Here is a 27,033-nt window from a genome sequence, read left to right on the forward strand (position 1 = left end):
GAATCAAGGATGGCGTCGATGGAGCCCTTTGTCCTATGCACAGGAGTCATTATGTATGTACATGTGCTCGTACGGGCGGCATATTGAATAAAATTCCCGAATAAAGTTAACTATCTATCTATCTATGTTTGTTCGTTGAATGTAGCGTAGTCGTTATGATATGCTTTTCTTGTAACGGAGGAAGCTAGATAGCTTGGAATGGAGCCACAATTTTTAACTAGCCTTAGTGCAGAAAACGACAGAAGCCGGGCAGATAGAGAGGACACCACTGGAGTGCTGTCTCGCGCTCGTCCCGTGCTCTTTATATTTGAGTGACTTTCGTCTTTTTTCAAGCCGTTCCGAAAAGTACGCATTTTCCTCGGTTAGAAGCACACAGAATCAGCTAGAAGACCGGCGCTGCACTCTTTTTGCTAGAAACGGTCACTCAGTGTGCATGTAGGTCGTGTGACGGGCGTGGACGGAGCCTTTATTCGCAAAAATTTCTCTTGTAGTTTCGTGCTTCATTCACACACACACAAAAAGAAACCTGCAGGCTCTCTAAAGGAAACAAAAAAAACGTAGTAGCAGAGAAGCCTGATCTAGTGCAGTGGATTGTTATCAACGTGAATTGATTTTGCTTGAACATTGACTCGCGCTCTTTTTATGCTGACCGGCTTTGACCCACTCATAGAGTCTCGTTTTCGCTCGGTGGAAGCGGCGCATTGATGCATAGAAAGGCACGGGTCGTTATCGGCGAATAGCCATGTACGCTCTGGTACTTACGCGCGCACAAGCGATAACACTGGAATCTATGATGACGCATGCATACAAGCGGGTGCGTTTCTCCCAAGCATTAAATTTTTTCGACCGACGACCGCGCTCACCGACGTCTTTGCTGCTTTGCTGGGTACAAGCTCGGCAATAGAGAGCAGAATCTTTATTTGACGCGTCGCACTGCTGAAGCCTTCACTTTTACGACATCTTGGCATCTTGCGCGGATGTTTTCTCTCTTAAAGCACTGGACACCCCTACAAGCCGTGATGTAAGCCGAAACCCAAACCTTGAAGGATACCGGGTCTTCGAGCTAGCCGCAGGCTTCAGGGATTGCCGCTGGACCACGGATAACGACCCGACAAGACCACCGAGGGAAGGACGAACATGGGCACTTCGGCAGCTGCAATGACAACTCCAGTGTCGACTTCAGTCACGTGATGCAACAACTGAGAGAGCCGCGTTTTCCCTGCAGCTTTGTCGGACGATCCCGGAACCTGGCTGAAGTAGTCCGGAAGGCTTCATTGCTCAACAACTTGAGATCCAAGGAAATTATGCGGCACGTTTCCGTCTCTTTGGCTGAAGCTGCGAGGACATGGTGGGAAAATCGACAATCCGCTTTAGGAACGTGAAGGGTCTTTCGCAGCGCTTTCTTACGGGCATTCCCAAGGGTTGACCGAAAAGAACAGCCCGAAGCATTATTGCGATTCGCAGTGCAGCTGCCTAATGAGAAAGTCAGCATTTTTACGGCAGAGATAGGCCATCTTTGCCGCCACGCAGACTACGAAAGTGTTTGAGGAGAAGGTTCATTTTTTCATGCGTACTGTTAAGCAAGACTTCTTCACCGGACTGTTGTGCGACCCGCGCAGCACCGCGGCGCAATTTCTGGCAGAAGCAACGACGATTGAATAGGCGCTCGAGATGCGTACCGGATACTGCAATCCCCCTTCCGCATTCCAATGGACCCCTGCCCACTACACTGGTAGGCATCGCTTGGGTGGTAGATAGGTAAGACGATAAATTTGATTCCCTCTATCCCCTCAGGCATTTATTAGCACATGCGCCCTGTTCAAGCGTTTGCTTGGGCCTTCTGTACGTAGCTGCGCATGAAAGCGAAGGAGTAAGAAGTGGGAAGGAGCGGGTGTGTCACACGGCATGACCAATTGGGTTTCATGTTTGGATGAAGACGCGCTGGCCGTCAGCTACGAGGAAGCCTACTCTTTCGGCTGAAAAGGCTATCGTCTTTGCACGCCCCGCGCTTCGCACGTGTCGTTTTCTCTGCTACAACGATTCTCGTAATGCTTTTACCGGAACATTTCCTTCGAATTTCCGGTCGAATTATTTTGTTTCTTTGTGCCGTTAAGGGGGCATCACAGTATGCTTGGGACAATTAGAATTCCCAAGAAGAGATTTGAAATAAAACCATGTGACTGCGCTCTCGCGCCAACCGTCAAGCTATTGCTTATCAGGAACGACTGCACTTGCCTTCCGTGTTCGGCCGCCAAAAAAAACTGACGCACTGGTAAGCCGGTGCCTATGGCCACGGCCGCTGATTTCGCCATGGTACGCGCGCCAGCTGTTTCACTCGAAGCAGGTTTGAGAGCACTGCAGCACGGCAGCGCGCGAGCGCAGTCACGTGGTTTTATTTCATATTTCTTGGGCTTCTTTAAACGCATGAAGAAATCACGATGCAGCCCGTACGTTGTCACAAAAAATTCCATCGGTGATTTTGGACCACTCTCTGCAACGTAACAAAACGCACTTGGCCTTAAAGGAATTATTATTAATGAATTAATAATAATAATAATAATAATAATAATAATAATAATAATAATAATAATAATAATAATAATAATAATAATAATAATAATAATAATAATAATAATAATAATAATAATAATAATAAAGGGAATATAATAATTCATATAAACTAATCAACCAATTAAGCGCAATATGACAATACCCTAACGAAGGCCACATGACGACAAACCACATGTCGCTGGTTTCACTTAGGGGGGGTCGACCACTTTCCTAAAAATATTTGGTTCTAGTTACTCGAAAACCATGTGTATGTGAGAACTGCCTGTTAGACACTAATCTATTAAAAAACCAACACACAGTGAAGCTAACGAAGTTATAGGGGGCATTACTTCTGTGTTTAAACTATTGTACAGTAATTAGGATCCGAGGATTACACGAACCATAAGTACCCAATCAACTGAATGGGAAAGCGACCACCGCTGTAGCTGAATCGGTGGAGCATCAGACGCGCTATCCGAAGGTTGTAGGTTCGGTCCCATCCTTCGGCAAGTTCTTTTTCATACATGTTAATTTCTTTCCATCTATGTCACAATTACCACACTACAGTCAAAGCCTATAAGTAATTTCCCCTATACCCTCCTTAATTTCATTGCCTGTGGATATCCATTAGGTTTTATCTAACAAAAGAAACGAGCCCTCGATTAACCCCCCCCCCCCCTCTTTCTGTTAGACATTATTGCAGTTTACGGATCATATCAGACTGCATTTAGAAAGAAATACGTTAGTCGGCCGTCAGGGTGTAAAGAGGTAACTAATTAGTAACACAATGACGTTGACAACGTATTTCTTAAATAAATTTTGAGATGTGGTTCATGGATTGAAAGCGAAAGTATTAAAGACACGGAGGGTTCAGTCCGGTTTGCTCAAATTTTTATTCATTTTCTTGCCTTTCAGAGAGAATGGTGGAGGCTCTAAAATCCTCCTGAGTACTCATAATTTTAAAGCAACAAAGGAACAATTAAGCGCTTTATTTGGTGCCAGAAAGCATTTAGCGACATCCACTGCAGTTATCGCCCGTGTGTAACACCATGTAGCGACTCGCACGAATGGTAGCTTTGCAGTGATGTAGCTGAAGGAAGCGTAAACATTGAGACGCGCATGCAGGGTTAGAACGATCGCTAGGTTTCGTTATCATCGCTCGTAAAGGCAAACCTAAACGAGCCGATATCGTGGTGCAAATTTATAGCAGAGACTGATCTGGCTTCACTACGTTTGGGTGAGATGCTAGAGCTCCATCGCAAGAATATTGGTGATTGTTCTCTACGTAGAAGAGGCCGGCGTAGAAGAGTGTACAGACGAATACAAAGCAGCTTTAGTGAATATTGAATTGGTGACTTATAAACTCTTACTAGAATAGTAATCACAATTTATGTTTGTCCCTGCTGGGATTTATAAGGCGGTGAGTGCTGCTTAGCATGCGGTCATTTCGGTAGTTGTTGAAGTAATCTGATCACGAGAAATGAGAAAGCGGCGATACAACTCGCTTACAGCGAAAGAGCGATCCAGAGAAATGTAGTGGCCCCCGAAGAGCACGTTTGCGTACATTAGTGCACCTGCAGTTCTCACGTAACCGAGGAGCTCGAGTGACGTCTCGTTTTCTCGGTGCCAAAACACTCGTTTCGATTCGTTAAACATCGCAGCTCCACGCCAATTCAGCTCTCTGAAACATCTTTCAGTATTCATTTCTGGAAAGACGGCATCAAACTGCCCCGTGTAAAAGAGGACGCGAGTCCTATTAAAGACATACTCCACTAAATTCCGGTGGTCCTTGAGCAAATCGTTTACAGCTAGAGCCGTCACTACGTGATACCTCGTGCCATCGAGTATTCTCGAAGAATCTACATGAATTTTTTTCTTGAAAGAAGAACTGTTCGCATAGTTGTAATACGCAGCAATCTCTTCATTCCTCTCTGCCTTTGCGATACTGCCGTGGTGCTTAAAGCCGGTGAGCCTCTGAAATAAAGTTGGATTTTCCGCACTACCAGTATTCAGGACAGTGCGGCTGAGCAGAACAGCGGCCGCGGTGTAATTTTTTTTGTTTACAAGTTCATTAATCACCTGAAACTGCTCAGCGAAAGACGTTTGGCCATCACGGTCAAGTAATCCCGAAGAAAAAAGATAGTCGCTAGAGTCGATCAAGTCGACAACCGGAAACAAGAATCCGACGCCAAGCATCACTCCTCTCAGATTTAGGGGGACCAAGGACTTGTTCTTCAACATTTCGCTCGCCAATCCCACAGCGAACCTTGCTGTAAGATAGAAAAACAACAAAGACAAGAATTAGCCGTCAGAAGAGGGCCCGGCATGAAACAAGCGCCGGGAGAAGCTAACAAACTCTGATATGTTAACTAAGGCAACCACCTGCGATTCTTACGCGCCGATATTTTTGTTATCCACTCAGCTGTTGCTTTATATGTATTTTTGTTTTGAGCGAACCGCATTGTATGATTAACATGAGCATTACGTTTGCTTTATTTTTTAACAGCGAAGCTGTTTAGCATATCGTTCCTCGTGATTCGATCGCGGAAAACTATCATCTTAACGAGTTTGTGCCCCTGTGCGGCAACCTGAGAACGAGTACACACACAGAGAGAGAGAGAGAGAGAGAGAGAAAGAAAGACAGAGAGAGAGAAAGGAAGAGAGAAACAAACAAAGAGACGGAAAGAAAGACATAAAGGAAGAAAAATTCTTGCAGAAAGATGTTCTTCACGAGGCGGGATTCGAACCCGCGTACCCTCGATCCGAAGGTGAGCGTTCAAACCACTCGGCTATCCAGGCACGCTAGCAGAGCATAGCATAGCCTTGTATAGTATAGTGCAGCAAGTGGCTGGGAAAGGGAAGTGAACGTGAGAAGGAGAGACATGATGATGTGGGAGAGGGAAAGGAGGAGGGGTAAATAAAGCGTAGCATAGAAATAATGAAAAAGAGAGAAATAGAGATGAAGAAATGCAGAAAGAAAAAGAAAGCGAGAGAAAGAACATCAACAAAATTGAGAGAATTGAGAGAAAGTAGAGAGAGAGAGAGAGAGAAGAAAAGATAGAAACAAAGAGGAAGCAAGAATCGCGTCGTCTAACGACCAGAAACCGCAGCACTGGCCAAGCCGCGCATGCGCAGTATCTAAGCCACGCCCACCGACGGACACATCACGTGCAACCTTCGCTCTATAGTGCATAGCCTGGCTGCGTGCTCCCGAGGAGGAAGCCGCGCATCTCGAAGCTATACACATGGCGGTCGTCTGGGAGTGCGAGTGGCGACGGGTCCGTGCTTCCCTGTGCCAAATTTTGCGCGACTAAGTGCAAACTTCTAGCGTTTTTTTAAATATGCGCATTATGTATTACGCCAATTTTATTTTTGAATTGCGTATTTTCCTAACGGTGCGACGCATATCTGGCCGTCTAGTTGAATGTATCTGCGTAAATATGGCAATTTTGGAGCGACTATTCAATTCAGAATTAACATTTTTGTGATTTTATCGTAAGCTCAGCCAAAAGGAGGTGCATTTCACTAGTAAAGGATTTCATAAACTCAGTGGAGGGCGGCTGTATAAAGCACATCATATTGATGTGCGACTACCTTTTTTTACTATCCTTGTTCTATTCAGTTTATTACAGGGATGCTTTTTATTCTAAATGTACTTATGTATCGTATTGTTTGTGGGAAAAAGTGATAGTGAAGTTATTTTCACATGTCGGAGGCATCGTATACAACATATTCCTATACAAGCGCTATACCGTAAGGTGCTGTAAATACAAAGGCATGATCGCAACTTGTCGATGTACAGAGAAGGAGCACTTGCTTCAGTATTGCAGCCAAAGTAGAAAAGCGCATTTTTAAGGGCAGTGTAAGCGACACCTCCGATCAGAGCGTCGAGTAGGCCCCACAATTTAAAAAAATGAATGCACTTATAAGAGGTTGCTGCACATGTGTGGTAGCTACTCTTTTTCTTTTAAATGCGAAGCATTTCTTAGCGAACCTCTCGCACTTTGAGCGTTTCTATCTATCTATCTATCTATCTATCTATCTATCTATCTATCTATCTATCTATCTATCTATCTATCTATCTATCTATCTATCTATCTATCTATCTATCTATCTACTATCTATCTATCTATCTTATCGATCTATCTATCTATCTCTCTATCTATCTATCTATCTATCTAGCCGCCTACGTCTGGGTGCTCTCATGATGGCCTCCTTCACTTGGTGTAGACCAAAATTTGCATGGGAAGGTAAGAGGATTTGATGACGATGATTGCCGGGCCATGACATGAATAACGTTAAAATCTTGTCGCGTACGTCGTCAAACCCTTTCCACTACACACGTGTGACACATACCCGTTTACCACGGGCCGCGGTGTACGGGTATGCGCCACAGGTGATTGACAGTTTATTTCTACCCAGGAACGGCGAGAACAGACATTGGTAACTTAAAGGGAAGCTGAAGCACTTTTTAAAAAAATGACTTCGGAATGTGTAATCATAATTTGATCCTTGCTGAATACGAAGACCAATGTAAGAGTTCACAGAAGTGAACGCAAATGGCATTTCTTGGCAAAAAAACAGCGGCTGCAGCCGCAGGGCTTCTTGAACTGCTGAGCGAAGGCGGTGACGTCAACTTCGGTGTGCCGCGTCATCGGCGCCATCAGCTCTGTAAAAGCATGGCCTTCGCGATCAGTTCCACCAATGCGCGCAGCCAGAAGTAGTCACGGAGGCCACGGCTCCGCCAAAACCACGGTGGTAGTATAAAACAGTTGGCCCATCGAGCGCCGCGAGCGCGTCCCGTACTGCTCGAGTTGCTCGCGGCCACCGCTAGGTTCACGACGAGTTTTTGGGCTGAAAGACACGCACCGCAAGCTCTCGCTGTACTGTAAAAACCGGTTTCTCTAGCTAATTTTGTGGCTTTCAACGGTTCTTTGTGTTTTTACTAGCTTGTAGTGGCTGTCTGCCAGCTTCGACCGCAACAGTAAGAGCGCCAGGCTTTATGAAGCTTAAATTTTCTTAATCGGCGCGGGTAGTCCCGATATGACTGTCACAGGCTGCCGATTGCAAGAGACGTGCGCGTATTTTTTTTTCAAAAGCGTGAAAATTCCTACCGGCGAGTGTACAGAGTAAAAAAAAAGCATTTGGTTTTCACGTTATCGTATGTATGTCAGAGCACTGTAGCTGGCGGTCTTTCCATGGAATTGCATTTCTCCACAACTGCAGTCGCTTTTCGTCTTTCGGCGCGGAGAAAAGACACAGCTTTTCTTTGCACGTTTTGTAGCCAGATTTGCAATTTGGAGCGAAGCATTTTCGTCCCATGGTGGCCGCCGCATCAGCGGCACAGATCGAGCCACCGTGGTTTCAGCCGTGGTTGCAGCTTACGAAAGTGAGCGGAAACACCGATACGGAAGCGCACGTTGGTTTGACAGAGCGCAACAAACGCGACGCATCAGAGCGGATCTCAAGCCGTGGGATCACCTAATCACGACCACAGTGATCTGGCCGTGATGATGACACGAAGGCTAATTGCGACTTTGCGACGCTGGTTGCGTCACATAGGGACGCTCTTGCTCTTCGGACGCTTGCACCCACGGACGCCTCCGCATTTATCGAAGATGACCAAGCAGAAAGGAAGAGACGCGGCTGCAACGATGGTTGCGTTGCATGCTTTCATTAGTGGCGCGTCCGTTCTAAGCGATGGCAAGTCTTCAGTGTTGCTCTAGGCCTCTCTGGTGTAATAAATACACCGCGGATCTGTTCTCAAAAGTTAAAGGTGTAAACTGCTGTTTAAATGCTCGCGACGCACACTGGCCCGCATGCTCTCAAATGCGGAGATATCGGCCCAGAGTATACCTGCTGCCACCTTGCGGAAAAGCGGCGGCAACTCGAGCACCTCCGTGACACGCGCGGCGCATTGGCCGAGCGGCGCGTCGGGCCACCTGTTATTCTACCACCGTGGCCAAAACTACCGACGATGACGTAGTTCCGGTCACGCCCACACTTTCGGCGCGTTCGCGTGGGCACTACACACGTGTGGCACATACCCGTTTACCACGGGCCGCGGTGTACGGGTATGCGCCACAGGTGATTGACAGTTTATATCTACCCAGGAACGGCGAGAACAGACATTGGTAACTTAAATGCTAGAGCGTTAAGGAAAACCAACATCGGCAGCGTTGACTCAACGAATGGAAAGAATGAAAATTAGGATCCCAGCAGAAATCGAACCCAAGCATTCTGCGTGGCAATCGGGTATTCTACCACTGAGCCACGCCAGGTCTATAAACTAGTTTGAAAAAACAGCCTACGCAGGCGTAATATCGGTGCAACGTCAATTGTGGTTGTGGTGCTGGCTATCTAATTTTACAAGAAAGCAATTAACATGACATGATACTCCTACGATGTGTACTCCTACGATACAGGCGTCATATGAGATTAACGTCTGTAGTTCCAGTGTTGGCTCCGCTTTTATAGCAGTCTAATAAACATTGCGTTTGTATTCCTATGATTCAGCAAGCTATAGTGAAGCACTGCTCGACCCCAGAGGAATACATTAACGAAAGTCACATATGATATCCACATCACCGCACCGTAAAGTGCACTTCGTCCACCAGAACGACGCAGTGTCCTCTTCATTTCTTACGAGGCTGGGCGATGGCCTCATGCTGACGGAGGATGATGCCATATTGATTGACAGCCGCTTTGTAGACTAGGCTACGTAGGCCACATACGCCCAGGTATAGTCTACGAATACAACAAACACCATCCACTGATGTTGGTCTACGTAGCACTATCCAGGCCTACCAGCCTCGACGGCCTATACTTCACCACCGCGAAGGGTGGCTTCAGGTTCCGACATGTCGCCGGCTCAGTCAAAAGACAATTTGTCGACGAAATCGCCGAGGCATCCACGAATTCCAACAGCTCTACGACATACTTCACTACACATGGACCCCTCGTCACCACGATCACGACCGGATCCTATAAGTCATGACCAGCTGCTGGTGCTCACTGATCACGGTGATGATGCCCTTGTTCAAGAACTGTCAAAAACTTCTTGCACACATGCACACGGGTTCGTGAAAGGTGCGTGCGTTCTCGGGACACGTATAAGCACTACATATCAGCTTACCGCTTCTGGTGTTGGTAATACCACGTTGCCATTGGCAGCGTTACCCAACCGTAAACAACTGGCTATATAACACATATGCGGCTCTTCAACATATATATGTGAGCGTATAAAATTTATACAAATCTTTAGCGCCATTTTGTAACGTGTCGCTCAGTAAAAAATGTTACGCCACAGTCACCTACCCGCCGCATGCTTCGCATAACATCGACTCCCACGGTACGTGGGTTCTGCCGAATTTTTTTTACGAAGTAGTTTTCCTCGTAATGTGGATGACCACCACTACTGAGAATAGAGCACACGAACACGTTTCTCATAAACTTCGCTTTGGCTTTCCTCGCTAGAAACTAAACCTTGAATACACTAAAGACCGGCCACCCGGCCACATTGTTCCCAAGGCTAAATTTTACCATTTTTGTTTCACAACACGTGCGCAAGGTACATCTTGCCCACAGTAATTAACACGGCTGTCAGTTTTATTGACTGATTCGCTAGAACGAATGCCTGAAGCAATTGTGACCATTTCTTAATAATACGCAATGTTATTGAAAGAAGCCAGCCACTCATTTAACAGCTTGTACTAAAACTGCGCACCGATGACAACTTAAGTATGCAATAACATAATCAAATTCTGATGTCTGAACCAATACTGTTGTGCACGCGAAAGATCGCCTTAGGCATGCTAACAAGTGACGTTTTAATGATGTTTTAACTACTGGTCTTTTAATAACCAGTAATAAGCATTCAACCACCAAGTAACGAAGCGTGTGCGAACGTTTCAGTACTAGGATTTGTCTGCGTCAGGGCCACAAACGCTTTCGCTTTTCTTAGCAGTATTCTTATTCACTTCCACCTAATGCTCCCTCTGCCTCCAAACGGAATAGGAGAGGAATAAGTTAGTGCATAGAGAACATTAACTTTATTATGCGTTTGAGAAACAAAATACGTTAGTCCGATCAAAATAAACTGGAACAAAACGAAGGGAGGTGCAAAGCGAACTGTGGAAGTTTGTATAGTAAGCGGTACAAATGATGATAGTGCAATATACAGTTCTTTTAAGTATACGAGATAGAAGCCGGTAGAGCTGCAAGTGTTTCTACGCCACTATCCACTGTTTAATCTATGATGCGTTGAATTCTAAGACCACTTTCTCAGGTCGAACTTTCTTTGTACAACTGCAGGAGGTCTGGCCATAATGCCGCGATCGTACGCATGATGTTGTCGTGTGGAAATCACTTCTTAAAACAATTGGCACGTGCATCTCGCAACAGGTCATCGCATTCTATGGTGTACTGGAACAACGCATTGTGCCGGTTACACAGCAAACCAGAGGAGGAACCGTGGTCCCTGGTGCGATGACGCCACCAGAAGGGCGCGGCAATCGACCCGTGTGTCTAGTGGGCAACATTTAAATATTCTGTGGCAAGCTATCAGCATATGTTCATTAAAACGTACGCTTAACACTACTGAAACTGAACTTATTTGCAAACTTTAAACACGGTGTAACATTTGGGCGCATTAATACAATAAATAAATCCTTAAAAGGGTGAACGTGCAGACACAGACACAGAAGAGAACAAAACAAGAACGAACGAATGCCGACTATCAAGTGAAAGAGCGCGCCGTCGTGTAAATGAAGGAGCCATTTGTAAGAACATGCATCGTAAAATAACTCAATACTTTACCTCCGTAGGACTCCCCAGCAATGTAAAAGTCTCTTGCGATGTACTCCGGAAATATTCTAACAAATCGACGCACGAACCGTATGATGTGGTTGGAAGCATTCTCGAGTGTGCTGGCATAATTTTTACCGTCGTTGAAGCTGTATCCCGAACCAGCTGGCTGATCCAAATAGATTATATTCATATCGTTTGCGATGGTATGGTTCCTGTAAAAGAGTTTCCCGTTGGCGTCTATACCAAGGGGTCCGTTCTCAAGAAACTGTCCGAAGAGGGACGATTTTCCGGGACCGCCTTGGAGCCACAAGAGAAGGGGCTTTTTATCGGCATCATCCTGCGTAGAGACAATGCACGCTTTAGTTTGTAAAGTAACCGTGGCCTGCAAGCGTAACATTTGCTGGAACATTTCTGCGTGTGTTGAATAAATACTGCATTGATGCGTATGCAATTTACTTCAGTGACCGAAAATATGAAAGATGTGCAAGCTTATTCACATCGCAGCAATAGCTCTTTAAGGGACTTTTGTTGTCGTGTCTGGTGTATGGACTCCGGAAAGGAGTTTACTAGGAGTACCGCATTGTTTATTACTTGTGTTTGATAAATTAATTTCTGTCTAGTGAGCAGCAGTGGCCTAAAATTATTTCTCCCAGGTATATTCAGGCGGTGAGTCAGTCCCTTAATTCCGGGCTGTACTGGATTTCGTGGCCTGCTGGGCTTGATAGATAACGATTTTCTAGCTCTTCAAATCTTTAGATGGCCAAACCTGCCACTGCCTGTTTCGTAGCATTTGCCTGCGGAGGGCGGGACTGAAATTTTGAGGTTACAGAAACGGCATTTTTCGCTAGGTTTTAGCGACGCTTCGCCTTCCACTACAAACGACAAAATTTGCAAGGATGATCCTGTGGTTCTCAAATATCTCAAGATAGTTTCTTTAGGTTCTGCGAATATTTCTTTCTTCTGGCTTGAGGATGTTCGAATGGCTTTATTTACCACGAAGTACTTGCCCTTATTGTTCTAAATTTAAAAACATTACTACTTCAATCAATGCATCGAATGAAGAAACACTGTGTGTACTTGGATAATCAGTGAGCATAATTCCTTTTCTATGTGGCATTTTGTTAGAGACCATCAATTTGTGCAATCTCGAAGCCGAGTGAAGCCCAGATGAAGTTTCAGCAAATTCATGTAACGGTCGTTCATATAGTGGCTGAACCACGGTCCTTGCAGCAGTGATGGACCTGTGTTCAAAAGTTCCCTCACCATTATTTTGTATAAAAATGATGCGCTTGAGCAACCGTATTCTACGTAACCCTACACGCAGCGCCCAATGCATTCATCGGTGATTGGGTCTTTCCTGTACGTACTTACGCAGTCAAATACCAAACGTTCTTTGAATACCTCCAGTGCGGCAAATATGCGCCTTCAGGTACGCATTAGGCCTATTCCTTCTGTATAGAATGCCGAGTTAGGCGAGTCTGGCCCTTCAGATAGAGAGAGCGATAGTAAGTGTGGCTACCTATGAAGAGGTGCGGTTAAAAACTGTGCTCATTCTGGAAACAGTGCAATTCACGGTCGAGTGTATCACAGAACTAGTTTTGTGGGGATTCCGGGCTATGTTGCGTAATTACCGGAAAGGCCTGCAATCACTAAGCTGCAAAACGTATTCAGGAAAATAAAAAGAGTTGAGATAATCTGTGCCGCTTTCTGGAAGGTTCGCTTCACAAACATTCTAAGCCGTGGATTGCATCTGCGCATTTTTACCTTGATTTAAACACATATTTTCGGCTTAAATATTTTCTTTCACAGACAGGCATACCTCAAGGAAGCGAGCGTTACTTGCCGACCAGTTTCAATATCTAAGCATGTCAGGAAATTAATCACTCGTTAGTGTTATATTGATTCACCACTGACACCACATGTCTAACTTGAAGGCGAGCATTAGACATGTCCTGAATGCTTTTGAAGTTCCCTAAATCTCGCAGCACTTTAGAGAAATCTGTCTTGAAGATGCCCTGAGACACTTATTTATGTCATAGACAACCTTTTAAGAAGTGACCCTTTAGTTCAAAAGGCTTTCAACACTGGATGCCAATGTATTCTCTAAAGCTCTTTGTAAAGTATGCGCTATTTGATGGCAAGAGTGAATAAAGAGGCGGCAGAACAGATTCTTCGTCACTCCTGCCATCAAACCACACATCATCTTACAATGTGTTGCATCAACCGGCCCTGCAGAAGGTATAAATTTTGCACAGCGCTTCGGATAAGTTATCTTGTCCATCCGTGGTGCATAATGCGACACTTAACCGACAGTGTTAAATACAGTGTGGCACTTGTTGTGAAAAGAACCTTGCCTGTGATTTTACGTGCAGGAAAAAGAGGGAAGAGTTGCTATATTTGTCAACTTTGATGAATCCGGAGTATGCTTCCACATTGGAGCAAGGTTCAGGTAAGCACACTCGGCTTTTATTCTTTTTTGCTGCCAAAATGTTTGATGACTTTATATCAGGTACTGTAAAGATCAGGTCGGCAGAGTTGTCACTGAAAAAGAACATTAGGCCAGAACTTTAGTACGTGCATTATCTCTCGTCGTAATGACGACACCATGACTATAGCCGAATATAGTAAAATCAGTTTGACCGACCAACGTGCGGATCTTCATAATGACTAGCCCACTTGTGTATCTTTGTCATTTCGACTGCATTTCACCAGATAACTTTTACACATGTTGCCGCTCGGTGCAAGCCGTGGCTGGTTGTAACGAAACTGGCGCATTCTTCTTGAACGTTACGAAAGTTCCAATCTTATTGCTTGCATGGCGCAAATGGTAGACTGCAATCTCGAACGTATGCGAGCGCCAGCGATTATGCAGCAATCTAACGTGACTGTATGATGTATAAATATCCTGGGCGTTAGATTTACAGGTCAGATTCTTGACTATACCGGCGACTGTGCTCGACGCAATCCGTGTACTGTGAGTGCACTTGCTTGGCTGGGTACAAGTTCTCACAATAAAGAGTTAAATTATTATTTGTCGCCTTGGCTGCAACCTTCGCATTAACAACGACGTGACGCCTTGTAGTCAACTCCTGATGCGGTTAGCGTTCATCCATCTACTAGGTACAGGTAGACTCCTTTTGTCGACCTGCGCGCGAGAAACTTCATCTTCGTGGCCACTTCGCTAGTTTCTTTCATGATCAGAGATGGATGCAATCGTCTCTGACGACACGCCTGTACCAGAAGGGAGAGAAAAACGCATCAGCACGTGAAAAGTATAATGCTCGGCTGAAGGGGCTTTGTCTATGGCATGCGTCTCTGCGTAGGGACAACAGAGAAGGATAAGCAAATGGTGAGAAAGAGGAAGTGCGAATAACGCACGCAAGTATTACATGTACTACTGTGCACACACGGCAACTACATCGCAATGCACCGGCGTACTTGGCAGCAGGGGTAGCTGACATACGCTTTTCTACCAATGGCAAGTCCGCATTTTTCTTGCAACCGAGATTTAATATAGCCCTGTCAATCAGTATCAACCGGAGCTGAACCGAAAACGTAAAAAAAAGGTGTTATTTTTGTCGCAACTGAAAAGTTGCAATTTTCTGTTTCCCTTCGGAGGGAAACTGAAATACAAGAGTAACGAAGTTCGTTTCGGATTCGCTAATTCCTCTGAAGTTTTCTATCAATGCATATTGTACATTTGTGCCTAAATCGCGCGAGCCTCAAGCGTAACAAAACTAGAAATCCAGACTACTGCCTAGGTGTGTTTTCATTATCAATATTACCTTTTAGCACTCTTGTGCACTATATTGCGAAAAAGAAGAAAACAATCTAACTGTAACGATTATATTGCTTTCTGTGCATGCATGAATGCTTACACTTTTGCATCTACAGTGGACCACATTAAAACGAAACTCCCCTAAACGTAAATGCGGGATAGACAAGCCGATGTTATGAACTTCGGTTCACTGTCAATAAGGCCATAGTTACTTGGGTTAAAGGCAAGTTCACAAGGTCATGGTACTTGGGTTCAACGCAACTCTAATTCTGAGAACTCTGGCTGAACGGAATGCCAACTGAAGCTACTATGTACCCTACTGCTGTGTGATGAAGATGTCCGACCGACATGCCCACAATAATCAAATAATCTAATTCATCATGCAGTTGCGGACATGTCATCGGTGTCGAAGATGCCGAAGTTGCACGCCTGTTCTCAAGATCAGATCTTCTCTGCGCTAATAATGGTACCTGAGGAACCATAGAGCGCTGCCATGAAAACAGAGAGAACCCTCGACAGAGGGTAAGAAGCAGACAACAAAAGCAGCGCCTTGGCAGCACATTGTTCTTTGTGTGGCTTTTCTCCGCTCTTTGAAGACTGTGGGGTACACTCTTCACAAGTGAAAAGGGAACGCGCGTGTCAGCGAGCCATCAGTCGCGCTTCTTGAAAATGAGATTGACTATTTCTCGGGTTAATGATGTTATCAATACACGTGGCGGACATTAACGTTGTTGCTTCGTCACCGTATCATGTGGCTGTCCTACGTTTCCTTTTGGTAATTATTTAAAGTATATATTTTCTGTTGCAATAAATTTGCAGACAGTTGTTCGTTAGTGCTTGTGTTGTCTGCTTCTTACCCCTCGTCCATTTTTCGCACTGTTTCCATCGCAGTAACATGTACCAACTGGCCCGTCAAGATACCCTTCAACAACAGCGTACTGCGAAGTCGGTAGCGTTTTGCAGTGACACTACAGCTACTGCTCTAGTCACAGCCGGAAGTGAGATGTGTTAGATCGTTATCTTGTTACCTGCTGTTAGGAGGTTGTTGAAAAGTAATATTGGTGCACTTCGTGGCGAAGGTTACAAATTCTAATAGCGAAGACTGACTGATTGCTTTTCTCTCAACTAGTGCATAGTATTTTGGGACCACGCGAAAAGCCATAATGTTGAAAACAGTTGCGTTACATTTCAAAAGTTGGCTAATGCGTTAATTTTTGATTTTGCATTATACACTGCCACTCACCTTTCATCTCCACAGTACCCCTGTGAAATATTCTGCTCATCCAGCGTCTTAACTGTTGGGATGGAAACGACGATAACCAGTAGAACTAGCTGAACTATCATGTTGTTCATAGCGAAGTTAAAACCCGCAAGTTGCATACGGTTTGAATACATCAGCATGACCTTAAACTTCATCTCTAAAATCTCTCTCCAAAGGTCATGGGTCCATGTGAAGACGAGGAGAAGGGGTTAGCGGACAATGTGACAGCTGGACAACGTTGTCTAATATAAATATACGCACAGGTTTTACCACTGACGGTTGCAGGCAGCAGAAGTTCAAACTTATTTCTGCGAACATGTCGAGTGTCATAAACTTGGGGCGTTCACAGAGAATTTGATAACAGTGAGTGTCGTCATACTGACTTGCCCCGTAGGAAAACACTTTCCTAAAACGTCAGAATTGGATGTTTCCGTCCACAGCATAAACAGGCATGAATGTCACTTCACAGATTTATGGATAACAAAGAAAAAGCAATTTCAATACGTTTGATATGCGAAAAGTTGACTGTAGTATGTTTTCTTACGATATTGCAGACATATACATCTAATATCGACCAACAGTTTGTTTTTAATCTGTTACTTATTGCTGGCTATCTTTGCGTTTTGTCACTTGCGCTGGCGCTAGAAGTATTTAAATACTTGCCGCCACCGCACGCGTAGAAAATGGGCGAGCTAGGTTAGCGCGCTCCGAACTCCAAAGGAGCATGTTGGAATGCGCTCGAGTGGGACGCCTTCGGAGGGTAACGGTGATTTCCGCCGACTGCTTTCGGGGGCACGACAGCGTAACATGGCGAACGTTGTGTTGCTTCCGCGGTAGGAACGAGTTGGGAAGGAGAACGCACTTCATCGGAAGAGAGAGTCGGAAACGTGTCATTTTTCCAGAAGCCGTAGCAGACGGGAGCTCTCGTTCACCGTCTCAGGGTTCGAGTGCGTGGAGCGAGCTCCGTAATCACGCACCGGATGTCCCTTTTTAACCGTTAAGTTTACAAGAGCACGCTCCGCCGGCTAGAGTGCGCTCGAGCTCCATAACTTAACGCGCCCAATGTGATCACGCACACTTTTAAACCACGCCATAAATGTGAATAATAATGAGCGCTACGTTGATATTTCAGATAAATTCATTGCTACGAGGGTGTTTGCATCACTGGGATACTTAAAAAGAGCCTAGGTGAGATTGGTTTAAATGACAATTCTTCGTTAATAATAAGGGCGAACGGAGCCTGGGCAATTTAAAGCGCCGAACAGTATAACTTTGAACTGACAAAGCCTTTTTGCCAGTGGCAAAGTGGCTTTCCACTGAGTGGCATTCCATGGGCATCGTGGTCAGTACGGCAAAAATGCGTTACTGGAGAAGGAGTCTGCGCCATTGCATGAATTGGCAAACCTGTGCAGAACTGCGAAGGTTTAAGGACTTGGTGTTCTTAGCTTCACGCAAACAGCCCAAGGCACCTTCCACATGCAGAGGTAGGCAAATGGCTTCTCTCCCCTACCTGCACGTTATTTACCGATGTACCACGCGGCATATCGTGTGTGATGTGCATAGAACGATTCCTGCTTTACTATTACCGTCACGAAAGAAATCGATAGTATCTAGAATGCTCTGCCATTCGTAAAATACACGGTGACTTTAATTTTAGTGCAAATGTGAGTTTTCTTCTAAAAGTTTTTATGTAAAATTTTCTTCAGGAATTGTGCAGAAAGTTCGTAAAAAGAGGCTATGTTCATAATTCGTGCAGTATAATTTAACATGGACAAAATAGCGCAGCTCTTATTTGCTCGTTTTCAGTCTACTCTATGGGGTTTAAACAACGTCAAGTTTCTTGTGGTTTTGGAAGAAAGCTATTATTGCTACATTGCGTATGACACAGAACCGAAGTATATCTTTTTCTGTGACAGTAGAGGTTGTTTTCTTACGCGAACAAAATACTGAATGGATCAAATAGAACGTTCTTGATGTCTATGTTGCATTATTGTCTGTTAGTTCTCATTAATGAAGAGCAACATGTAAGACATATGTTGGACCAGCCGTGTTTCAGAAGTTAAATATCAGCGCAGGCCTACAACGGGCCTTGAGCTTCTAAACTGTGTGCAACTAAAAATATTCAAAAGAGTACGCAGTAAGTAGTCTTATTGGTTATGCTACGCCTATATGTGCACAAGTTTGGAAGTTGCTTCAAGCTAGCAAGAATATTTTTTAATTTTTAAATGCAAAGAATTTAGCGAATTTCAGCCAGCTGGAGCGCATCTATCTATCTATCTATCTATCTATCTATCTATCTATCTATCTATCTATCTATCTATCTATCTATCTATCTATCTATCTATCTATCTATCTATCTATCTATCTATCTATCTATCTATCTATCTATCTATCTATCTATCTATCTATCTATCTATCTATCTATCTATCTGTCTGTCTATCTATCTATCTATCTATCTATCTATCTATCTATCTATCTATCTATCTATCTATCTATCTATCTATCTATCTATCTATCTATCTATCTATCTATCTATCTATCTATCTATCTGTCTGTCTGTCTGTCTGTCTGTCTGTCTCGTCACCTATGGATTCGTGCTCTAGTGGCCGTTTTCTTAACTAGATATCTACCAAAATTGGTATGGCAGCACCTGAGTGCACGACCAACATAAATGAGAGGTCGTAACCTGAAACTCGTGACATCCATGTCATGTACGGCATGATTTACAGGACAAGGTTTCGGTGCGCTCGCGGTGTATTGGAGATGTATCAAGATTGGTAAGGTGTGACATGAGTGCATGATGAACATAAATGACAAAATTTCGTCTCATGCCCATCATGACATGCGTGTAATTTACGGCATGCTTTACATGCCGTCGTCCTGGTGCGCTCACGGCCGTTTCATTAACTGGAGATATATGAAAGGTGGTTTGGCATGACACGAGTGTATGACGTACATAAATGACAGCTCTTGAATTGTGTACACCAGAATATATTTTAATTAGTATGGTATATAAGAGAATGTGCGTGCATACATGACAAACATTCAATTGCGAACGATTTGTCATTACTCATTACATGTATGTTATGATTTGTCTCAAAGCCAAGCGATGCGGTGTATGCAGTTCTTCGCTCAGAGCTTCGCATTGCATCCATTGCCACATTGCGTGGCATTTTCCAAAATTTTCTGAGCTTCAAAATTGGCGCATCAGAAATACGTAATGAAATTTTAAGAAATTTAATTATTGATGCGGGAAAAATGAAACTATGTTTATTGTACTATGCTTTAGGCTTTTCACTCGCAGTGAAATATTTTTGCATGTCTCCTTTGATTAATACGTCCTTTTTATGTGGTCGTAAAACATCTCAGTAACCGTTCCATAATTCCGCATGTGGCATACTCTAGAAGTTCCAATCCGAATATAGCAAGCTTGCGTAGATTTTCTTCTATTCCCGTTTGGGCATTACCGATAAGAACTTGTTGCTGGGCTAGTTGGTACATCACTCTGAGGAAAAATTTAAACACCTGAGCAACACCAGAAGAAAGACGAAGGACATGAAAATAACATCACTCGCAACATTGTTGGGCATTACTGGTTTGTAATAGTCCTTATCCAATTATTCCCACAGGAATAGAATTCATTTGCTGACTTCAGTACTAGACGCAAAGTGTGGCTTAATCACCAGACTTCTCCTGTCAATCACAGGGGACGCAAAGCGCACGAAAAGTTTATTATGGAACTTTGAGTGACGAGCTTGTACTCTTAGAATTCTATTTTTGCCGTTGCGCCGGAAAAGCGCGGTATCAACTTTGACGTATGCGGTTGACGTCAGATCGTAGACAAGGCGAGTGACAAGAGATTTCTGGCGCAAAGGTCAATCTTTTTGAAAGTCGCAAATGTCACCCTAAGTCCAAAACAGGCGACGAATGTCAGCATTCGTTCTACGAAGAAAGTCAGACGAGGTTATATTTCTGCGGGCTCATCCCTGACTTCAATAAGCGCTAGGAATATTCCAGTCGAAGACAGCTGAACTACAGCGTCTAGTGCAGGTACTTCAGAGACATCTATAGGCAAAATGTCGGCCATTGGCTGTTTTTCTCTGGGTGGCTAGAGTTAAAGGACCCCTAAACAACCTCTGAAAATAGGAAGAATGAGCGAGTAATTCTCTCCTGGCGTCTGCCGTCTATCAAGCACAGTTCGTGACGCCAGCAGTCTGTTCACGTGACGTCACGATGAAATAAGCTTTCCATTGGCCGATATACGAAGGATGTCAGCTGTGAATTGTTTCTTATCCTGCTTTGTCGTGCAGTCGCACGCCCTTCCTGCATTCTCTTCCATTACTATCATGGCGATTAACTGATTTCACTTTGTTTTGTGAATTGTGGACTTCGAAAACGGAGATAACAGCGTGTACACGAAAAGCGCGAAATGCTGATAAGCTCTACACTTAATGCTGGTGTTGTCCCCGTGTTTCATGCAGAAAAGTGGCGAGGAGGAGATAGCTCCTGTAGTAAGAGCAATGAAGGCGAGAAAGAAACGCGGAGTGGCTTACGAGTCCTTTAAGCAAAGGGTGACGTATGATACACCTCATATGACGTCTTCAGAAACAGATCAATGCGACGGCAAAAATTTTGTATCTGGTGGCTTTAAGCGAGAGGCTGATGTCGAGGGAGCATAATCACATTCCTGAGGCACTGATAATGTTTCATAAAGAGACGTAATTTATGAAGGTAGGAAGGGGTGGATGGAACATTGACGACAATTATCTGTAAATCGACCACGCATCCCCCAGCTTAAGAGCGCTACATTAGCGGCTGAGCTGCCAGAGCGGGTAATTCGTCGCACATTGCCTGAGTGGCTTGTCGATCTTGTTGTATACGTCGAGATCAATTCTGTTGTGCTGTACGTCCTCGAGCTGATAGCACACGGTGGTTTCGTTGATTTCGATATAATCAAATCAACCACGCACCGCATGGAGCTCGACCGTATTGTTATTATGTCTTCTCCTAGCTGTCTGCTCTCGGCTTGTCTGCTCAAGTTTTGAACTTTGCAGACTAATAACATTAGATTTCGTGCACCAATTTTCTTAATTCTTTTTGTGTTCGTCTCGGCATTTATTACTACACGCATATTCCAGCGTTAAATGAGGAAGTCGTAAAAACGTCGCGGGGCCCCTTTAAGCTTTTCGTTAGGCCGTACGGAGTGAACAGATACTCGACCAAGCTTGCCTATGACTACTTAAAGGGACCGACAACTGATTTTTCTCGACCTATTTTTTACGGCGCGACAGAAAGTTCACCCTTCGCAGTGTTTGTAGGGGCAGTAGTTAATCCCGAAAGCACGTAGTTATTTTACAAGCAATATTTTTCGATCTGAAAGGCTCTAAACACGAACGCACCTTTCCTCCGGCAACGCTGAGAATTGATAGCGATGCAGCCAGCCCTCCTCGCGATTTGTGAAAGCTGTCGTTGTTCTGCTTTCGCAGGAGCTCCTGTAACTATGCTTAGCCACCTTTATTTAGAGCTTTCCAACTAGTTTTGAAAACAACAAGCTGTTACAAAGATGATGGTGCATTATACACCTTTCCTGTATTTGTACCGCATTGTGTGCGCAGGCGTCCAAGGTTGCCTGCGCTTGTGTCATGGGTGGCTTGTCCCGGCTTCGTTCCCCTCTCGATGCACGAGCCAAGCCAAGTCGTCAGAACGTCACTACGCATGTGCGCGGCTGCGCCCAGTAGCAGCGCGCGTCATTTCTGAGACGAAGTGTAGGTAGCAAAACTATGTCGCTACAAAATCTTAGCGACCTGGGAACTGCGTGCACGGTTGCATGAGCACGCTGAAAAGTTGCTCACGACGCGCTCACGAGCGTGGAATCATTACTTCACGCGAAGGCAGCGCCACTTTAATGCATACTACTAATGCAGGCCTATATATGTACATTTTTATACCGTAATACCTTTTAATATAAAAAAACGAACTAACAAAAAAAAATCGTCGACCGCGTACAGCAGTCCAAGGTCACGTGGCCGGGCACATCGGATCGTTCATGTTTTTGCCGCCAGAGGCGCCACAAGTCATTTTTGACGACTTTCAATTAGGAAATAAAAATATAAATCCACCTTTTACGAAAAAAAAATGCAGGGTTGGTTTGAGTCAATGCGACGGACAATCTTTCCATCAGTGGAGTCATTTCATGTTCTGGGCAGTTGTCGGTCCCTTTAAGGACTACAAACAGTGTCCCCTATGCTTTTCTTGGTTTAATTGTCTGTTGGTATGATTAGGTTGCTTCATCTTTGTCACATTCCCTATCTCATCAACGCTTTCTCATTGGCATTAGAGTGCTATCCTGTGTAGTTGGAGTGGATGTCGTAACACTGGAGCAGATGATCTCCTTATTCCATGCTATGCCTTCCCTAGACGCAAGAATGGAAGCTAGCTTTGGCAGTCAGTGCAAATCAGGTAAGTCAGATGTCCACATTCGTGAAAGTTCGAAAATTTATTTGTTGCATGGGCAAATATGTTGTTACAGATGAAGCGTTTCAGAAAGAGCGCTCTTGCCCTTTATTGAGCAACTTCTGAACAACGTCATAGATCGTGGGATGCATGTTGCTGCATCCATGATTCTAGCCGGAATAGTAGTTAGGTGCTTTGGAAGCGAACGTTGAAAAGCGACCATACATGGCGTTCACCATTGTTGGTTGATCGAATGATAAAAGATGGCCACCGACGAGCACAGTAGTGTACATTAGGGTACCGACAACTTTCTCGTAACCCAATAGTACCTTGCGCTCATTGTTTTCGATGTACCATGGTTTTCGGGGTTTGGTTTTGAACCCGTGTTCGCCTCTCCAACTCACCTTCATAAAGACACGTTCCATGTTAACTGACGGGAATACAGCATCCAACTGTGCTGTGTAGAAGAGCACGTGCACGTTGTTGAGAACGTCCGCCAGTGTCTGCGTCTTGTCGATAAAGAAGTCTCCTACAGCTAAGGTCATTGCCAGTTTAGCTCTGGTGCCATCGAGGACTCTGGTGGGGGAAACGTGTATAATCCTCTTAAACTCCGCACTGTTTGCGTACGCCATGTATTTTTTGACTTTTTCTGGTCTCTGATCTCTTATGATGCTTCCGTGGGACTGGAAACCTGTCAGTTCCTCGAACAAGGTTTTCTTTCCTTCTGCATGGGCATGTTGAGAAACGTGGCACCTAGCAATCCTGCAGCTGCGGTAAAGTTTTTCATTTTAACCAGACACGTTATAATATCAAAACGCCCATTAAAATTGCTGTGACCTAGCTCGTCAAGCAGACCTGAGTAGTAAAGGTAATCGGCTGAATTGATAATTTATAAAAGTGGTAAGACAAAGCCGACACCCAGCATCACTCCTTTCAATGTCATTTTCAGCTCGGTCTTGTTTGCAAGCACGTGCAGGGTAGCAAACCGGAGACTGCTTCTGGTTAACCTCCCTGTCTTTCCTTTCTCCCTCTTCTCTCTCTCTCTCTTCTGTGCGAATCCGATTGCCGATCTCGCTGTAAAAGAAAAGAACGAGAAATCAGCTTGGCATTCGACCAACTTGTAGCTATTGTCGCGCACATTCTGAGATATTACACTTTCACAATAATCAATGTTCATTTCTATGCGCACTACGTACACTGAACAGCGGTTGTCAGGATCACCGATTTTCCAACTTGAAAATGCGTTTCGCTTTAATTCACTATTGCATCGATACGCGAACGTGTATCACTGTGATAAGGCATTGCACATACAAGTCGAATAGTTATTAATCTATGCATTTCAATGCTACGGAAACGACGAGGTGGTGTAAATATTGCTTTACAACATCGAACGGAAGCGATGGAAGACGCGCAGGAAGTGAAAATAACACCACGTATTTCTGCTACGGAAACGAAATCAGTCGGCTGGCAGGAAAATCAGTGCGGAACAATCTAGGTTTTACACTGCCTGACTCCGCAGTGCGAGGAATCGCATACTCTTTTAGCAACTACAACGTATATGGGCATTCGAGAAGATATCGTGTTTTTTCGGCGTTGCCATCTTAATATGGAGTCAGCGGCTCCAATTTCGCATGAGGGAGTATCGAAATAGCGTGTGACTTTTTAAAATTTTAATTACCATTCCTTTGGCTTATATTCCGAAGTACGTTTTCTTAGTCGATGCTTCATGGAGCAGTTTTTAAATTATCGTAACAATGGCTTCAGCAGACGTTCGTGTATTGTCGAGGTGAGCTAGAGGGCACGCCAGGGACTGTCACTGAACATTATATCTCGTACAGTCGCGCTGAATTTGCTGTAGGGCTTCCTCGTAGCGATGGGTATTGCAAAGAGCGCTCCGTCTTTCAATCTCCCACATCGCGTTCCCATGTTTAGGCTAACAAACCGGATGTCTTAAGCTGGTTAACCTCCCTGCCTTCCCTTCTCTACTATTTCTTCTCTCTTAAATTATTGCAAATAGATAAAAAAATATTCGGCAGATCCCACGCGTTGTGATAATCGGTTTCATGCGAAGCAATCAGCTAGTACTTCTATGCCCTATTTTATGGATTTGAGCCAAGCGTTACGCGTTGTATCAACGTGTTTTTGTAAGTGTGGTAGCTATGTGCACATCGTGATCTTACCAGCCACGTCGACAACACTGGCGTTTAAAGGGTAACCTATGGTGCGATGTAATGTCAGCCCTCACGTTAGAGTACATATATACGTCAGTATTATCGAAACTAAGTGCATTTTATGGTGCAATAATGCGAATATCACACGTAACTTTCGTTCACGTATTCCACCGGGGTCGAGCAATGCTTCAATATAGCTTGCTGAATCATGGGAATACCAGTCTAATGTTTATTAGACTGCTATAAAAGCGGAGCCAACACCGCAACCACAGACGTTAATCTGATATGACGCCTGTATCGTAGGAGTACATATACAGTTTTTATTGCTTTCTTGTAAAATTAAATAGCCAGCACCACAAACACAGTTGACGTTGCACCGACATTACGCCTACATAGGCTGTTTTTCCAAACCAATTTATACACCTGGAGTGGCTCTGTGGTAGAATACCTGATTGCCACGCAGAATGCTTGGGTTCGATTCCTGCTGGGATCCTGATTGTTATTCTTTCCATTTGTCGGGTCAGCGCTGCCGATGTCAGTTTTTCTTAATGCTCTCTAAATTTAATTACCAGTGTCTGTTCTCGCCGTTCCTGGGTAGATATAAACACTCAATCACCTGTGGCGCATACCCGTACACCGCTGCCCGTGGTAAACGGGTATGTGGCACACGTGTCTGGAGGAAAGGGATTGATGACGTACAGTCATATTCGTCAAATCCTCGTACCCTCCCACCCCAATTTTCGTCTACACCAAGTTAAGGAGGCGATCATGAGAGCACCCAGACGTAGCCGGCTATATAGATAGATAGATGGATACGTAGATAGAAATACTCAAAGTGCCAAAGGTTCGCTAATAAATGCTTCGCATTTAATAAATAACGACTTACCTCCATATGATTCTCCAGCAATGAAGAAGTATGTATCCTTGTACTCGGGAAATATTCGGAGAAATCCCTTCATAAATCTCATGGTGTGTTCGGCAGCTTCTTCAAGTGTTAGGGGGTATCTACCCACTTTGCTGAAGCTGTATCCCGAGCCTGCCGGCGCATCCAGGTAGACGACGTTGAAATCGGATAAAATGCTGGGCCTTCTACGGAACAATTTTCCTTCGACGTCGATTCCCAGAGGGCCATTTTCGAGAAACTGGCCGTACAGTGCCGACTTCCCTGGACCACCTTGGAACCACAGCAAAAGGGGCTTGTATTCAGGACTCACCTGAAACAAAAGTAACATTAAGTACAGGGGTGGGGGGGGGGGGGGGCGTGGAAAGAGACGCGAACAGCGCGGCGCGCTGTTTTCATCACGCTCTGACCTTGGTGGCAATAAAAAGATGCTAGAGTGCTTCTTGATTGTATCATGGATGGCTCCAGTGGCTTTTTATTACCACCCAGGCCACAGCTTCTTGAAAATAAGTGCGAAACAGCAGAAAATGTAGATACCGCGTGTACTCGTTTCTTTCCATCCCCATTGTACATCGCAAGAAAGCTCTAGGTAAGATTTCTACCAAGGATCACAGGCCATAGCGGGGTTTTGTGAAAATTAACACTCTTGCAGAGAGAGAGAGAGAGAGATTATAAAATAAGAGAAAGGCAGGAGGTCAACTATAATTGTAGCATCCGGTTTGCTACCCTACACTAAAGGGAGGGGGGAAAGAAAGATGGAAAGAAAAGCGGCGAGAAGAGCAGGTGCGTGAAAAAAAAACTTGCAGAGCAGAAGTACTATTATCCTCGAGGCCTACCACTGGAATCACCGGCGCCAACCGTCGGCGTGACGTGCTTGGCAGGATCACGTGGTCTCAGCGGCTGCGTCGGCTGCTTGTGGAGCGCTGCCGCGTGCTTTGAAAACGAGTTTCAAGCCCCACATGCGCTGCGGTCTGTTCAAATACGGAAGTTTTCTCGCATTTTCTGCTCAACTGAAACCATTGTAATAAAGTGGCTGCCTCCGAAGGCGACGAACATGGGGCTCTACCGCTCGGTGCCGCAGTGCCGGGCTTACGCAACTGAGCGCAGTGT

The 27,033-nt window shown here is 44.7% G+C and overlaps 1 protein-coding gene across 1 annotated transcript; it reads right to left on the reverse strand.

Moving 5' to 3' along the window:
• Positions 1-1,076: 1,076 nt before the first annotated feature.
• Positions 1,077-26,254, reverse strand: LOC119406467 (vitellogenic carboxypeptidase-like). Its single transcript, XM_049420108.1, has 6 exons — positions 25,909-26,254; positions 23,287-23,575; positions 13,713-13,899; positions 11,368-11,695; positions 4,554-4,820; positions 1,077-1,153 (listed from the first exon to the last, which is right to left on the reverse strand). Exons 1-6 carry the CDS (start codon positions 26,252-26,254, stop codon positions 1,077-1,079), a joined length of 1,494 nt encoding a protein of 497 aa, XP_049276065.1.
• Positions 26,255-27,033: the final 779 nt, after the last annotated feature.

Source organism: Rhipicephalus sanguineus, chromosome 10 (genome assembly GCF_013339695.2).
Source record: "Rhipicephalus sanguineus isolate Rsan-2018 chromosome 10, BIME_Rsan_1.4, whole genome shotgun sequence".
Taxonomy (NCBI): Eukaryota; Metazoa; Arthropoda; class Arachnida; order Ixodida; family Ixodidae; genus Rhipicephalus; species Rhipicephalus sanguineus.